This window comes from Palaemon carinicauda, chromosome 10 (genome assembly GCF_036898095.1).
Source record: "Palaemon carinicauda isolate YSFRI2023 chromosome 10, ASM3689809v2, whole genome shotgun sequence".
Taxonomy (NCBI): domain Eukaryota; kingdom Metazoa; phylum Arthropoda; class Malacostraca; order Decapoda; family Palaemonidae; genus Palaemon; species Palaemon carinicauda.
Genome location: NC_090734.1, coordinates 134,993,880 through 135,008,407, shown reverse-complemented (window position 1 = coordinate 135,008,407; position 14,528 = coordinate 134,993,880). Strand labels below are relative to the sequence as shown.

Sequence of the window (14,528 nt, the reverse complement as noted above, 5' to 3'; positions counted from 1 at the left end):
ACCTTGTCCGATAAAAGCTAGGTTATCTCAGTGAGTCTCTCACTGGTGCATTAGTAGCAGACCAGAAGGCAACGTCATGTAACTGCTTGACAGTCTGTGAACTGTCAACAACTGAACTGTCAACCACAACAGGTGTGTGAGGACATACAGCACTGGTGCATTAGTAGCAGACCAGAAGGCAACGTCATGTAACTGCTTGACAGTCTGTGAACTGTCAACAACTGAACTGTCAACCACAACAGGTGCGTGAGGACATACAGTGTTCACTCGAGACTGCTTTGACTGTCTATACTGAGCAGTCAAAACAACTCTAGAATGCGGAGGTTGACGCACCGCGTCAAAACAAAACAACTTAGACTGTTGTTGTACCTCGCGAACGTCAACGGAAGGTTCCGTGCGTTACTGAACGTCAACATGCGGCTGGCAGGGTACACTGGAACGCATGGGTGGCGGGACTCTCTCAGCTGGAGTGCGGCAGAAGGTCGCCTCAGCGTCCACAGGACGCACAACCGTGTTGGTTGTAGGCTAGAGGTTGGTGCAGTGTCAACCTTCTCCGCACGAAAGTCCCGCATCAATGACGTTAACTGAGACTGCATGGTCTGCAGCAAAGACCACTTAGGGTCTACAGGAGCAGGTGCGGCAACAGACGGTGTGACTGCCTGATGCGGTACCGCTTTGCCTCTCTTAGGAGGTGAGCAGTCGTCGGAAGACTGCAGCGAGTCCGAACTGACCCAGTGGCTACAACTGGGCCGTTGGACTTGCGCGGAAGGGACCGACTTGCGCTTAATAAGCTGCGAGACCTTGGTCCATGGTTTCTTACGAGAAACCTCGTCCGCAGACGAGAAATAAATGGGCTCTCTCGTCTTTGTGTGGGTGGGGCGATCTTGGGTAGATACGCCCGAAACCACGGAGGGAAACGTCTGTTCGTTGATCAAGGCCTGACGAACCCATAAGTCGTTCGACATTACTTCTCCCCTGGGCTTGGGAGCTTGCAAGAGGTCCCGGACTAGGTGAACGACAGGCACGAACAGACGAACCCTCGGATGCAACACTGTAACACTTTGCGCATATCACTTTATCACTTCGATTTTCTGTTTTGCACTTATTTCACTGAAATCGAAACTTTTACTGATTTCTACCTGAAACACGCAATTCTACCCTTCATTAAAAGGTAGTAATTGCGAAAACAGTCGTATAATGCAGCTCATTAATACTAGCAAAAAACAGAAAACATATATAAAGATAAAGAATTCAGTGGCTGGGAAAGAGACTAAACACTAGTTCAAATAAACTACGTTTACAATCTCTCACCGCACATAGCCTGGGGACAAGAATAAAACCCTAGAAACGTTTTACCTTCTTCCCCGTACAGCGACTAGGGAGGAGAGTAACACGAGAACAACGTTACCCGCTTGAACGGAACGTTTTTTCTCCTCTCTCTCCCTCCGTCTCTATCTCTCTCTCTCTCTTTCTCTCTTGATTTCGCACCTAAGAGAAGAGCCCAATTATATATCGTCAAAAAAACATGTTATTTGACTAAAGGAAAAAACTGAAAGGTTTTCCAAATAAAAAGTTCCTTTAATTTAGAATTTAAAACATTTAAGCTAAGAAAGAATGAACAAAACGTCAGAATCGATTTACTCTTACTGCAAAGTGAAACCGTGGTACACTCTCTCTCTATCGTAACGATAGAGCGCATGTTGAACGTCCTGAACGTCAACAACTGCGTAGTCTAAAAAACTAAAATTTAGTTCATCTTTGAAAACAGTACGAAGACTATCAAAGAAATTCTTTCATAAAACATTAAATTTAAAATGTTTTAAATTCTTTAAAGGCTAAATACGATATAATGGGCTCAACGTTGATTAACTTCGGTTCCAAGTTAGGACCGCCTACTATCAGGAAAGGTCGCATATAAACAAAACATAAAAATTTATTTTTATATGTTTATAATAAATGGAAAGTTAATCGAAGAGGCCTAATAAAGGCGGAGAGATATAAAATATATAGATCTATAACGTGTTAAGCAAAATTACTAAAAACCTAAACACACTTCCATCTAAGGGAAGGGTCGGCCATTTAAAAGTGAAAGAGAGGCCATACTCTCTTTGTCACCATAATTAAATCTATCCAAAACGAGTTCAAGTTTTGAGATGAAGATAAAACACCTGCATAGCGAAAGCTCAAAACTAGAATAGTGTACTTCACCAAATAGTTGTGAAAACAAATCCAGTTAGTAACAGCGTATTAGTAGGTCTTGCCGGTAGCCCGACAGAGAGAAAATTGGTTCTTTGTTTACTTGGAGTACTAAGTACCTGCTCGACAGATGGCGCTGTTGATGTACACCCCCACCTGCATAGCGATCGCTGGCGTATTTTGACCGTAGGTTTTTCTGTCGAGCAACAGAGTTGCAGCTTATATGATCACCGGCTAAGTTTAATATTGAAAAATTTATTTTAATGATGTTACTGTTCTCAAAATAGTTTTTTTTTCCTTTTTTCCTATCCTCACTGGGCTATTTTCCCTGTTGGAGCCCCTGGGCTTATAGCATCCTGCTTTTCCAACAAGGGTTATCGCTTAGCAAGTAATAATAATAATAATACTAGGATAAATATCACCTGCTCTAACTTCCTAGTTTTAGGTTATCTAGCTCGCACCATTGCTAAAGCAGAATAAATCTTAAAATATAAAAGCAAAACAAATTGTAATTTAATCAAATAACAAGTGTTATATATATGCAACAATAAAGCACAATTCAGATTAATTTACCTGAATGCTCCTGTCTTTTCACGAAAGCTATCACCTGTCTGTCTATAACCATGAAGACAGAGTACTCGCAAAGTTTTCTTCTGAGTTCCAGTCATGTTTGTGATGCAAGAAAACGTTCTGTGAAAGGAAAAAGAATGAATAATATGCAATTCATAAGTGCTACTAAATATTGGGCATACTCTACAAAAGTTCCTTCATAAAAGTATCTAGACTACTGTATATATGTACATAACAGTATTAATATGATTTACCTGTAATGTTGTTATACCACGGAGTAATTTTTAGTTTTCCTAACTATACAAACCAGAGTCCTTTAATAGGAGTAGGACTCTAGCAAAGCTAAAACAGCCATTTAAACCTCTAACGATTGTACGGTTCCAAATCGCAGTGTACAGTCGATCCCGTGGGACAACTGTCGGCCCTTATTCCTCCTGCCATGAGACCGAGCATAGGGATAAGGTGTGTGAACACACATACCGAGTACCCTGATACCTTCCTAGAGTTGTATGGACCAATTTTTCTTTCTGCTATGGGACAATTCTCAGCAATTACTCAAGAAGGGAAATTGCATGCACCACACTGTCTCTTCTACGTGGAGAGAAACGGTAGGAGTCCTGCATACGCAGCACTATCAACTGGTCTTCCTCTACTTCTCCGAGGATATATCCGACTTGTTCTTCTTCTCGAAGTTGCAGAGAAGACTCTAAACGAATATAATGTAGGGGAGAAGGAAGAACTTAAAAGTTTGTCCTTTCAGAAGTTGTGCAGGATGAAAACAACATTCTCACCGGAAAAGAGACCACAAGAGAACAACCATGTGTTACATCCTTAGGGCCTAAATGAATTGACATACACTGTAGGATAGAAGAAAGTGGGTGCCCTTTCCCTTAATGGTCAGCGACAGCAGAACTCTTCCTCTGACAGGAGCACCAGCAAGTTAAGGGTCCCACCATGTAGTTTCCTGGGTTGTAACAGAAACGGTTTCTTTTAGTCAAATTGTATTCCTTTTCCATTGAAGCATAAACATGACAAATTCGAAGATAATTTGTATTTTTCCTAACCATACAAACCTTAGCTATTTACAAAGGGTGTTACTTTTAGCGCAGCTGAAATGACGAGCCAATAGTTTTTAACGAGGGTTAATTACCCCCGCGCTAGTTAGCGGGGGGTGGGGAAGGGTAGCTTGCTACCCCTCCCCCCTCCACACACCGGTGACTTGCTTCACTTCACTTAGAGGTAGGACTTGACTTGGGGGTCAGGGATGGCGGGCACATATGTGTAAATAGCTAAGGTTTGTATGGTTAGGAAAAATACAAATTATCTTCGAATTTGTCATTTGTTCCGTAACCGAAATACAAACCACGCTATTTACAAAGGGTGACTTACCCCTTAGGAAGGGTGGAAAGTCCCCAGCCTTACTGACTTCGGCTTGCCCGGGGGCTCGATCCCTCAGTGAGCAGCACTAGAGAGAGGGAGCCCCTGTACCTCACAGGTTCCTAGTATCGCTAGGAACGAGTGGCCTACATAAGTAGTGTGAGGAGGAGAGTGTGACTCATCCTATGAAGTTGACCTTGAGACCTTCAGATAGGAATTCTAGGATAGGACATTCCCCATACCACCTCGTCAGGGTATGGGAGACGCAACAGTATTAAGCTTAATACTAGGAGCACAAAGAAGCATGGGTTACCTGCAGAGGTCGAGGTCAGCTATGCGAGGACCAGGATGCTGCTTCCCCAAGAGAGGGGAGAATGAAGAAAGAAGTAAGGGTCAGACATACTCTTTCATTCACACAGACTAAGACCGGGTAACAACGCCCTCAACCTACTGCTACTTGTCCAAAAAGGAGCCTGAGGTTAGACCAGCTGTTGTGCAGCCACCACAGGGCCAATAGAGAACGTATCGAGGCTCCTGTGGGTCACGTCTTGCAGGTAGTGGGCTGTGAAGGTCGTTTGACGCTTCCAGACCCCAGCTTGAAGTACCTGCGTTACAGAGAAGTTTCTCTTGAAGGCCAGGGATGTAGCAATACCCCTGACATTGTGGGCCCGAGGGCGACGTGACGGAGGAGGGTCAGGATTCAGGGCATGGTGGATAACCCTTCGAATCCAAGCAGAGATGGTGTTCCTGGTGACCCTCCTCTTTGTCCTGCCTGTGCTCACAAACAAAGCTCGCACATGAGGACGGACTGCAGCCGTTCTCTTCAAGTAGTACCTCAAACACCTCACTGGGCATAGTAGCAGCTGGTCTGGGTTGTTTGTTACAGAACGGAGACTCGGGATACTGAAAGAGTCGAACCGAGGATCCGGCACTCCAGGATTCTGAGTCTTGGCCACAAACTCAGGGACGAACCTGAACGTTACCTCCCCCCATCCCCTTGAATGGGCGATGTCGTACGAGAGACCATGAAGTTCACTAACTCGCTTGGCCGAGGCCAAGGCGAGTAGGAAAGCCGTCTTCCAAGACAGGTGGCGATCGGAGGCCTGGCGTAATGGCTCGAAGGGAGGTCTCTTGAGAGACCTGAGGACTCGAACCACGTTCCAAGGAGGGGGTCTCACTTCCGACTGGGGGCAGGTAAGCTCATAGCTACGTATGAGTAAAGAGAGTTCTAGCGATGAAGAAATATCCACGCCCTTCAATCTGAAGGCCAAGCTTAAGGCTGAGCGATAGCCTTTCACTGCCGAGACAGAAAGGCGCATTTCTTCTCGCAGATACACAAGGAAGTCCGCTATTGCTGGAATAGTGGCATCGAGTGGAGAGATACCCCTTCCACGACACCAACCACAAAAGACTCTCCACTTCGCTTGGTAGACTCCCTCAGAGGACCTTCGCAGGTGCCGAGACATTCTCTCTGCAACCTGTTGCGAAAAGCCTCTCTCCGCGAGGAGACGCTGGATAGTCTTCACGCGTGAAGCCGAAGCGAGGCTACGGCCCTGTGAGGGACACCGGAGTGGGGTTGTCTGAGAAGCTCGTGTCGTGGAGGAAGCTCCCTTGGGAGTTCCGTCAGGAGTTGCAGAAGGTCCGGAAACCATTCCGCGTGATGCCATAGCGGAGCTACTAGAGTCATGGAACAGTTGACCGATAGTCTGGTCCTGTTGAGCACCCTTCTCATCAGACAGAATGGTGGGAAGGCGTACACGTCGATGTTGTCCCACCGTTGCTGGAAAGCATCTTGCCAGAGTGCCTTGGGGTCCGTGACTGGTGAGCCGTACAGGGGCAGCTTGAAGTTCAAGGCTGTCGCGAACAAGTCCACCGTCGGGGAACCCCACAAAGTCAGGACTTTGTTGGCTATCTGAGGATCCAAAGACCACTCGGTACTCACTATCTGCGAAGCCCTGCTCAGACTGTCGGCGAGCACATTCCTCTTGCCAGGAATGAAGCGAGCTGATAGTGTTATCGAGTGGGTTTCGGTCCACCTCAGAGTCTCTACTGCAAGATGGGATAGCTGTTGCGAAAAAGTGCCTCCCTGCTTGTTGATATAAGCCACTACCGTGGTGTTGTCGCTCATCACCACCACGGAGTGACCCGCCAGGAACCGTTGGAACTGTTGAAGGGCCAGAAAGACGGCCTTCAATTCTAGCAGGTTGATGTGCAGGCACTTTTCTGATTCTGACCAAAGACCTGAGGCCCTCTGGTTCAGAACGTGCGCCCCCCACCCTTCTTTTGACGCGTCCGAAAACAGAGTCAATTCCGGGGGGAGGACGAGAAGACTCACTCCCTTTCACAGGTTCTCGTCGGCCAGTCACCACCGCAAGTCCGTCTGTTCCAGAGACCCCATTGGGATCAGAATGTCCGGTGAATCGGATCCTTGATTCCACCGGGACTTGAGCCGCCATTGAAGGGATCTCATCCTGAGGCGGCTGTTTGGAACCAGACGGGCCAGGGAGGATAGGTGGCCTAAGAGACGCAACCACGATTGGGCGGGGAGTTCTTTTCGCCTGAGGAAAGGTTCCGCCACCCTCCTCAGCCTTGCTATCCGGTCGTCTGATGGAAAGGCTTTGTGGAGATTGGTGTCTATTAGCATGCCTAGATAAACCAGTCGTTGGGACGGCTGCAGAGAGGACTTCTCGAGGTTTACCACGATCCCCAGATCCTGGCAAAGATCTAGAAGCCTGTCTCGGTGTCGAAGAAGGGTCGACTCCGAGTCTGCTAGGATCAGCCAATCGTCTAGGTAACGAAGGAGACGAATGCCGTTCCTGTGCGCCCAAGTCGAAATCAGGGTGAACACTCTGGTGAACACCTGAGGAGCTGTGGAGAGACCGAAACACAGCACCTTGAACTGGTAGATCTTGTTGTCTAGGCAGAATCTCAGGTACTTCCTGGAAGACGGATGGATTGGGATCTGGAAGTACGCATCCTTTAGATCCAGTGTACACATGAAGTCTTGTGGTCTCACTGCAAGTCTGACCGTGTCTGCTGTCTCCATGCTGAACCGGGTTTGTTTGACAAACCTGTTCAGAGCCGAGAGATCGATGACGGGTCTCCAGCCTCCAGTAGCCTTCTTTACAAGAAAGAGTCGACTGAAGAAGCCTGGAGAGCCGTCCACGACCTCCTGGAGAGCACCCTTCTCGAACATGGTCTCGACTTCGGCCTGAAGGGCCAGCCCCTTTGCCGATCCCATGGCATAGGAGCTCAAGGACACTGGATTCGCTGTCAGGGGAGGTTGAGATGACGTGAACAGGACGCGATAACCTTGGCCGATCACTGAGACCGTCCAAGCATCGGCCCCGTGATGTTGCCACCTGCGTACGCAACGCTGAAGGCATCCCCCCACAGGTGGACACGCAGGGGGACTGCCACCCCTAGGGCTTGCGGCCGCGGCCGCCACCCCTAGAAGTCTTGCCTCCCCTGGAGGACTTACCGCCCCTCTTGACCTTGGCTGGAAAGGGCTGGGGCTTAGACACCACTTTCTTAGCTGCCAGTGCCTGTTTGGGAGCCTTACGAGGCTGTTGCTGCTGTTGTGGCGGGGCTGGAGGCTTATAGGGCCGAGTTGTAAGGGCCCTGTGGAGGAGGGAGTCCGTGCTGGATTTCCTCCACCTCTCAGCCGTTCGCTCCAAGTCTTGAGGCTCAAACAGGCTCTCCCCCAGGAGGGAGGCATGTCGGAGCCTACACACATCTACGGCGGGGACCTTCGGATGGAATCTCTCGGACACAGCATCGCGACGCTTCAACACCGAGTTGGCCCACAGGGTGGTAACCTGGTGCGCCAAAAACTCGATGGAGCGGGTGCCCGAGAGCAAGAAGGTCTCTAGGGCCTTCCTATTGGTCTCCTTGGACAAGTCCTGCGATCGCAATAGGATGCCCAGAGATCCTAACCAGAAGTCCTGCCACGAAGTGTACTGCATGGCACACTTAGCGACCTTCTCGTGGTTAAGGATCTCTGCCGCCGAGAACGACACCTGCCGGGCAGAGAGTTTCTCCAAGGGAACTCCCTTCGCCAGCTCCTCCACAGAGTGATGGAGAGGAAGAGCGAGGTTGTGCTCACCGAGTTTGTTCCCGGCAGTGGAACGACTGGAGGAGGCAAGAAGTGCGAGCTGAGCATTGGCCCTAGCTCTGGCACTCTTCAGCCCCCGAGACCAGGGCAGAGCTGCACTGGTCTTAGGGGCCTTCCGAACGTCAAACACTTCATCCAGAATCGTGTCTTTGCCTTCACGGGGGGGGGGGGGGGGGGGGGGGGGGGATGACTGGATCCGTAAGACTGTTAAGTTGCCTTATCAGGCTTAGGACCTGCCAGAAGGCATGTTCGGACTCTTGCTGTTCTCCTCCCTGCGGGCTGGCAGCTAAGTCTCCTGCCCCAGGAATCTCTTCCTGGGGTGATACGTGGACATTCCCCTGGGTAGTCGTGGGTTCCTGACGAATCCTTGCAGAGGATTTAGGGATGGTCTTGGAATCCTTGGGTTCCCTCCTGGGAGGGATACAGGATCCCAACAACGAGGTTCGAGGGGCCCCTTCCTCACGAGACGATTCTCCTGCCTGAAGCGAAGTCTCCCCCCCTGGTGCCGAGGGGAAGACTACCGCCCCACTGGACTCACCTGAGGACGGAAAGGCCTCGTCCACGGGAGAAGGAGAGAGTACTCGTGCAGGAGAGGGGACCCTCGAGACCGACCTCTTGGGAACCAACTTCGCCCTGGGGGAAGTCACCACGAAGTCCACTCCTCTCTTTCTCTTCAGCGTAGGAGAGACACCCGCGGGTTTGTTACCCTGGCAGGCGAGTGCTGGTTTCATAACCCTCACTAACGCCCGTGCCAGCGGACCAAACCAAGTCTGCTGCTCCAAGGACACAGAGTCCGAAATCCTCGCTAAGGTGAAAGGGATCGGGCGATCCTTTGGAGTGGACACGACGGTACCAGCCTGAAAAGAAGGTGGGGAAGAATGCTGTACTGACCTGTCTTCGTCCTGCACTACCAACCTGTGCTTGGATGGAGGTGATCCTGAGTGCCGTCTAGGAGCACGCGTCCCTGCTTCTACCACCGGCTGTGGAATTCGCCGCGAACTATGGTCGCGCGAGGGCGAACGGTCGCGCAAAGGCGAATGGTCGCGCGGGTGATCGCGCGGACGCACAGGCGAGCGGGCGCGCAGGCGAGCGGTGAGCGATCGCGAGGATGGGCAGGTAAATGAACACGTGTCCGAGGCGACGAACGCAAGCGATGGCGCGACGGCGAGGGATCGTGCTGCCGCGTAGGTGAAGAAGATCGCTGGCGATAATGACCGCGTGATGGTAAGTGATGGCGAGCAGCATGTGTAGGTGAATGATCGCGTGATAGGGTGCGATGGTGATCAGCATCCGCAAGAGGGCGATCGTTCAGGGTTGTGCGATGAGGAGCAGCATGCGTAAGCGGGCGATCGTGCAGGGTTGTGCGATGGTGAGCAGCATGCGCAGGTGAATGATCGCGTGAAAGGGTGCGATGGTGATCAGCATCCGCAGGAGGGCGATCGTTCAGGGTTGTGCGATGAGGAGCAGCATGCGTAAGCGGGCGATCGTGCAGGGTTGTGCGATGGCGAGCAGCATGCGCAGGTGAATGACCGCGTGAAAGGGTGCGATGGTGATCAGCATCCGCAGGAGGGCGATCGTTCAGGGTTGTGCGATGAGGAGCAGCATGCGTAAGTGGGCGATCGTGCAGGGTTGTGCGATGGTGAGCAGCATGTGCAGGTGAATGATCGCGTGAAAGGGTGCGATGGTGATCAGCATCCGCAGGAGGGCGATCATTCAGGGTTGTGCGATGAGGAGCAGCATGCGTAAGCGGGCGATCATGCAGGGTCGTGCGATGGCGAGCAGCATGTGTAGGTGATCGCTGGCGAGCTGGTGATCGCTGGCGAGCAGAAGGTCGACGCGTGTCCTGTGAGAGGACAGGTGGTGCGGCGCGTTCACGAGCACGAACGGGAAGATCGCTGGCGCGTTGGCGAACATGTGTTTCTGACACATGCGCAGCACGATGTTGCGTAGCCACAGGACCAGGTGGATGGTGAGCAGGGAGTTCAGCAGGAACTAAAGGGTGGTCAGAGACCGCAGGGCGATGGTCCTCAAATGAGCGCTGACGCTCGGAAGAGAGCTGACGAGCAGGAGAGCGCTGGCGAGGGGGGCGAACATCAGGAGAGAGCCGACGAGCAGGTGAGCGTCGGCGAGCAGGAGAGTCTTGGCGAGCAGGAGATCGTCGACGAGCAGGAGATCGCTGGCGAGCAGGAGATCGCTGGTGAGCAGGAGATCGCTGGCGAGCAGGAGAGCGCTTGTGCGCTAGCCCTGCTCGCGTAAGGGAAGAATCCCTTAGCCCCGAAGGGACCGTTGCCCGTCGGGTGACGAGTTCTCCAGAAGGCGAAGATCCGGCAGGAGATGGTGAGCGGTCTGCAGAGAGGTTCAAGGAGGGCGGAGCAGTCGGTTGAGGCTGACGAGGAGAGTCCCCCCCCCGGAGGACGAAGACCCAAAAAGGCGCCTCTTAGTCCCCCTGTAAGGGGAAGGGAGGCCCTTGTGGCGTAGAGGGCGGTGAGCCTTACGGCAGAGGCGGCCTCGGGGGAGATCGTCGGGACCATCGGTCCTCCGAAGGGGAGTCTCCGTCAAAACACTTCCCTCAGAAGGAAGCTGGGCAGCAGTCGAGACCGAAGGACTCACTTCCCCCTTCGAAGGATGCACGGAAGGAGGAGGAGAGCCTTGAGCACCATCACCAGCAACAGCACCTGCGTCGGAAGGCCCAGCCACGTCGGAGGCCTCTGTCACCACGACGTCGACAATAGACAGAGGGTCTACCTCCGCTACCACCGGCGACTGTTTAACAGCGGCCCCCAACGAGACAAGGTCAATAAGAGCGACCCTGGAGGGCAAGCCCTTAAGCCCCAGGGACGACCAAATCTGTAAAAGATCATCACTGGATAAGGCATTATTATCAATAACCTCCCCCGGAGGAGGAGGGGGAACCGCCTCGCTATGGGAGGCGACGCCCTCTCCCCCCACCGAAGGTAGGGAAACAGAACAAGGGCCTGCGCTCCCACTCGGACGACTCTCCTTAGGAGGCGGACGAGGGGGAGCTTCGGAGGAGGTTTGGGCGGCGGAAGAAGAGTCCCGAGAACCTTCCTCCTTCAAGGCTAACCCCGGAGGAGAACGGTCTCTCTTGGACTTCTTCTTACGCCGACGGCCAAACCTCTCCCACTGGGAGGCAGACCACTCCCTGCACTCACGGCACATGTTATCCTGGTCACACCGTCGGCCCCGACATTGAGGGCAGAGGGTGTGAGGATCCGTAATAACGTCCGACATGAAAGTCCCACAAGGACGGCCGGCAACTCCAGGGCATGTACGCATAGTAAATAAAAGAAAATAACTGAAGGTCAACTTCCAACCAATCACACAAGCTGAAAAGAAAAAGCAGAAAATTAAAGGCTGTCACGAAGGCGATGAACAGACACGTCTGATCACCGCCGAGCCAAAAGTGAAGTGAAGCAAGTCACCGGTGTGTGGAGGGGGGAGGGGTAGCAAGCTACCCTTCCCCACCCCCCGCTAACTAGCGCGGGGGTAATTAACCCTCGTTAAAAACTATTGGCTCGTCATTTCAGCTGCGCTAAAAGTAATACCCTTTGTAAATAGAGTGGTTTGTATTTCGGTTACGGAACAACTAATAAGTAACAGATCTAGCTGAGTACTGTATAATTATTCCAAGTTACAGTATAATATACTCTAAGATACTTAAGCTAAGTAATAATTATGCCAATCCACCTCCTGACAGCTAAGTTACTGCTCCCTGAGTTGGCTTTCGGTGTATCTATGCCCCTCTTTAAAGGTTAAAGGTGTCTGGTTTCAGTTGCAATTTTATCACAATAGAAGCTCACCAGAACGTCCGCCAGGTAAGCCCAACCGGCCACTGTGGTGCCCAGCCACAGTAGTGGCCTCCCCAATAAACAGCTAAAACTCACAGTCCCGGATGGGGATTGATCTGCTACCGTGCGAATGCTAGGCGAACACGTTACCACTGTACTAGTCAAGGTTAAGAGGAGTCTAGGACTTCTGTGGTAAGGCCGTAGCCTGATAAGATGCTAAAACCTAGATTAGGTTATGCTAAGATGTATCCCATAAAGACAGTTGCCACATTTCCAGTTTTTCATTTTAATTTTTCCTATACTGTAGTGATTTTAATGATGCATGCACAAACTACAGTCTATTTCTTTAAGAGCTTCTTTTAATATTTGAGCATATATATTTTGTTATTGCAAATACTTGTTTTAGTTTTCTCACCAGTCCTATAAAAAATATAATCAATGAAGTCCCTCATTGCTTGTCATTTCAGTTTAATTATAGAATAGTGCAATATTAGTTAGGATATTGAAACTTGCATAGTTGAATAGATCTTTGCAAATGCCCTCACTATTTTTAATAGCATATATCTCTATTAACGAAGTTACAGATTTTAATAAAAATAATACAAATTTTGCTCCTTTCATCATCATAGCACATATCATAAGAGCCTCCTTTCACCTCGTAGTTCCGAAAAACACTGATAGGTGGTGCTTTTGCCATAAGTTATTTGTTTGAACAAGATAAAGGCCCCAATGTTTTACAGTTTAAACCTCTTTGTTATTTATTTTTAGCATTGGAATATGCAATGTAATCATAGCTCTTATTTCATTGATCACATAAATATTAGGTTAGGGTAGAAACATGTGCTTGATATATTTAGTCTGATCACTGGAAATGGAAGCTAAGACCACGTTCGGACAGATGCTGAAGTGCGAAGTTACAATTCCCCCCTTTAAGTTTATATAAATCACAAATTATTAGTAATTTGTATTTTTCCTAACATACTTACCGAGAAACACTTTCTTAGGAGTTACCTGGAACCTCCTCTCAAACGACCAGAGTTTTGTGTAGTTTACCCTACTCCCATTTTCTATAATGATAGGCCTAACGGAGGAATACGTGCCCTGAGGGCAATACCATTTAACGCCAAAATACGAGCAGCACTCGGCGTTAACGCGCATGGTGAAACATAGTCCGCTTGCCAGAACATAGGAGCACTGAGATCATTTTTAATCGTGAGTGAAGCGAGCAGACGACAGAGCAAAAACCAATAAATCATTAGCTCAATTAAGTAAAGAAGTATTTGTAATATGATGAACACTGCTACTAAAGACGCCATAGAAAATGGGATGGAAAACCCTGTTTTCTATGCGTCCGGAATACCTGGCAAACAAAAGCTCCAGCGTTTAGACAGTGTTTCATTACTGTTATTTGGTTTTGATTATGGTAACCATTTTCTGGTATTACGATGACTGTTTTTGTATGACGTTGACTGACAGAAACAAAATTTTAAGTTTATTTGAATGTCAACACAATTAGACAAGTACACTATATTTTAAGGCGTTTCGAAGGTAATTAATGACGATAACTAGCACGAAGCCATAGCTTTTCAGTTATGGTAGTCGAGCCACCATAACTCAATAACTATGGATTTCCACAAGGAATTACTATCAAAAACCTTCAAAACACCACAAAATACATAAAAACTTTAGGGGCACTCAGTAGCGCGCAGACCTCAGCCAGGCCAGCTTATTTCTCGACCTTTTGGAATGATTTTGGGCGTTTTGCTTATATGTGACCTTGATCTTTGACCTTCTAAAATTTAATAATTTCCAGGTCTTTACATAACAGTTTAAAATTCCTGCAAGTTTCATTACTTTATGATTAAAATTGTGGCTATATGGTTGTTGACCCAAATATTACCTTTTGCTTGACCTTGACCTTGGACTCGACCTTGACCTTCAAAATTAACATGTATTAATTGGCGTGTATTTTCATACACTCAAATATGAGCCAAGTTTGAAGTCTGTGTGATAACGATCTAAAAACTTATGGCTGATTTCATGATTGGACATTTTGCTTGACCGTGACCTTGACCTTTGATCTTGACCTTCCAAATTTTAATCTTTTCCATATTTCTACATAACAGTTAATCCATGCAAGTTTCATTACTCTACAATTAAAACTGTGGCTAGGAAGCTGTTCAAAACCAAACACACAAAACATAACCTCCCTCCAACCTCGTTGGCGGAGATAACCAGTCTTATTTTCCACAAACCGTTTATTGCACCATTCTATAATTTTACGGACATTTCAAGGTTCGCCTTAAGTTGGCAGATAAAAGGTAATTGGAAACACAAAAGCAAAATTGGCTAAGAGATCGGCTAGGCTATTTTCTTTGTTACATGACTTGCCAAAAAAATAATATAATCTTAGCAATTAACCACTGTGGATTTCTAAAAGTCCCATTTACACAAGCCAAACC

General features: G+C 49.1%; 1 protein-coding gene across 3 annotated transcripts in view; it reads right to left on the bottom strand.

Annotated features, from left to right (window-relative positions):
• Window positions 1–14,528, bottom strand: part of LOC137648803 (esterase OVCA2) — a 162,439-nt gene that overhangs the window by 26,641 nt on the left and 121,270 nt on the right. For all 3 annotated transcript variants that reach the window (XM_068381957.1, XM_068381955.1, XM_068381956.1), the window contains exon 2: window positions 2,770–2,886. In XM_068381957.1, coding sequence (XP_068238058.1) covers window positions 2,770–2,864 — 95 coding nt within the window. In that variant the 5' untranslated portion in view covers window positions 2,865–2,886. The remainder of the gene's footprint in view (window positions 1–2,769; window positions 2,887–14,528) is intronic.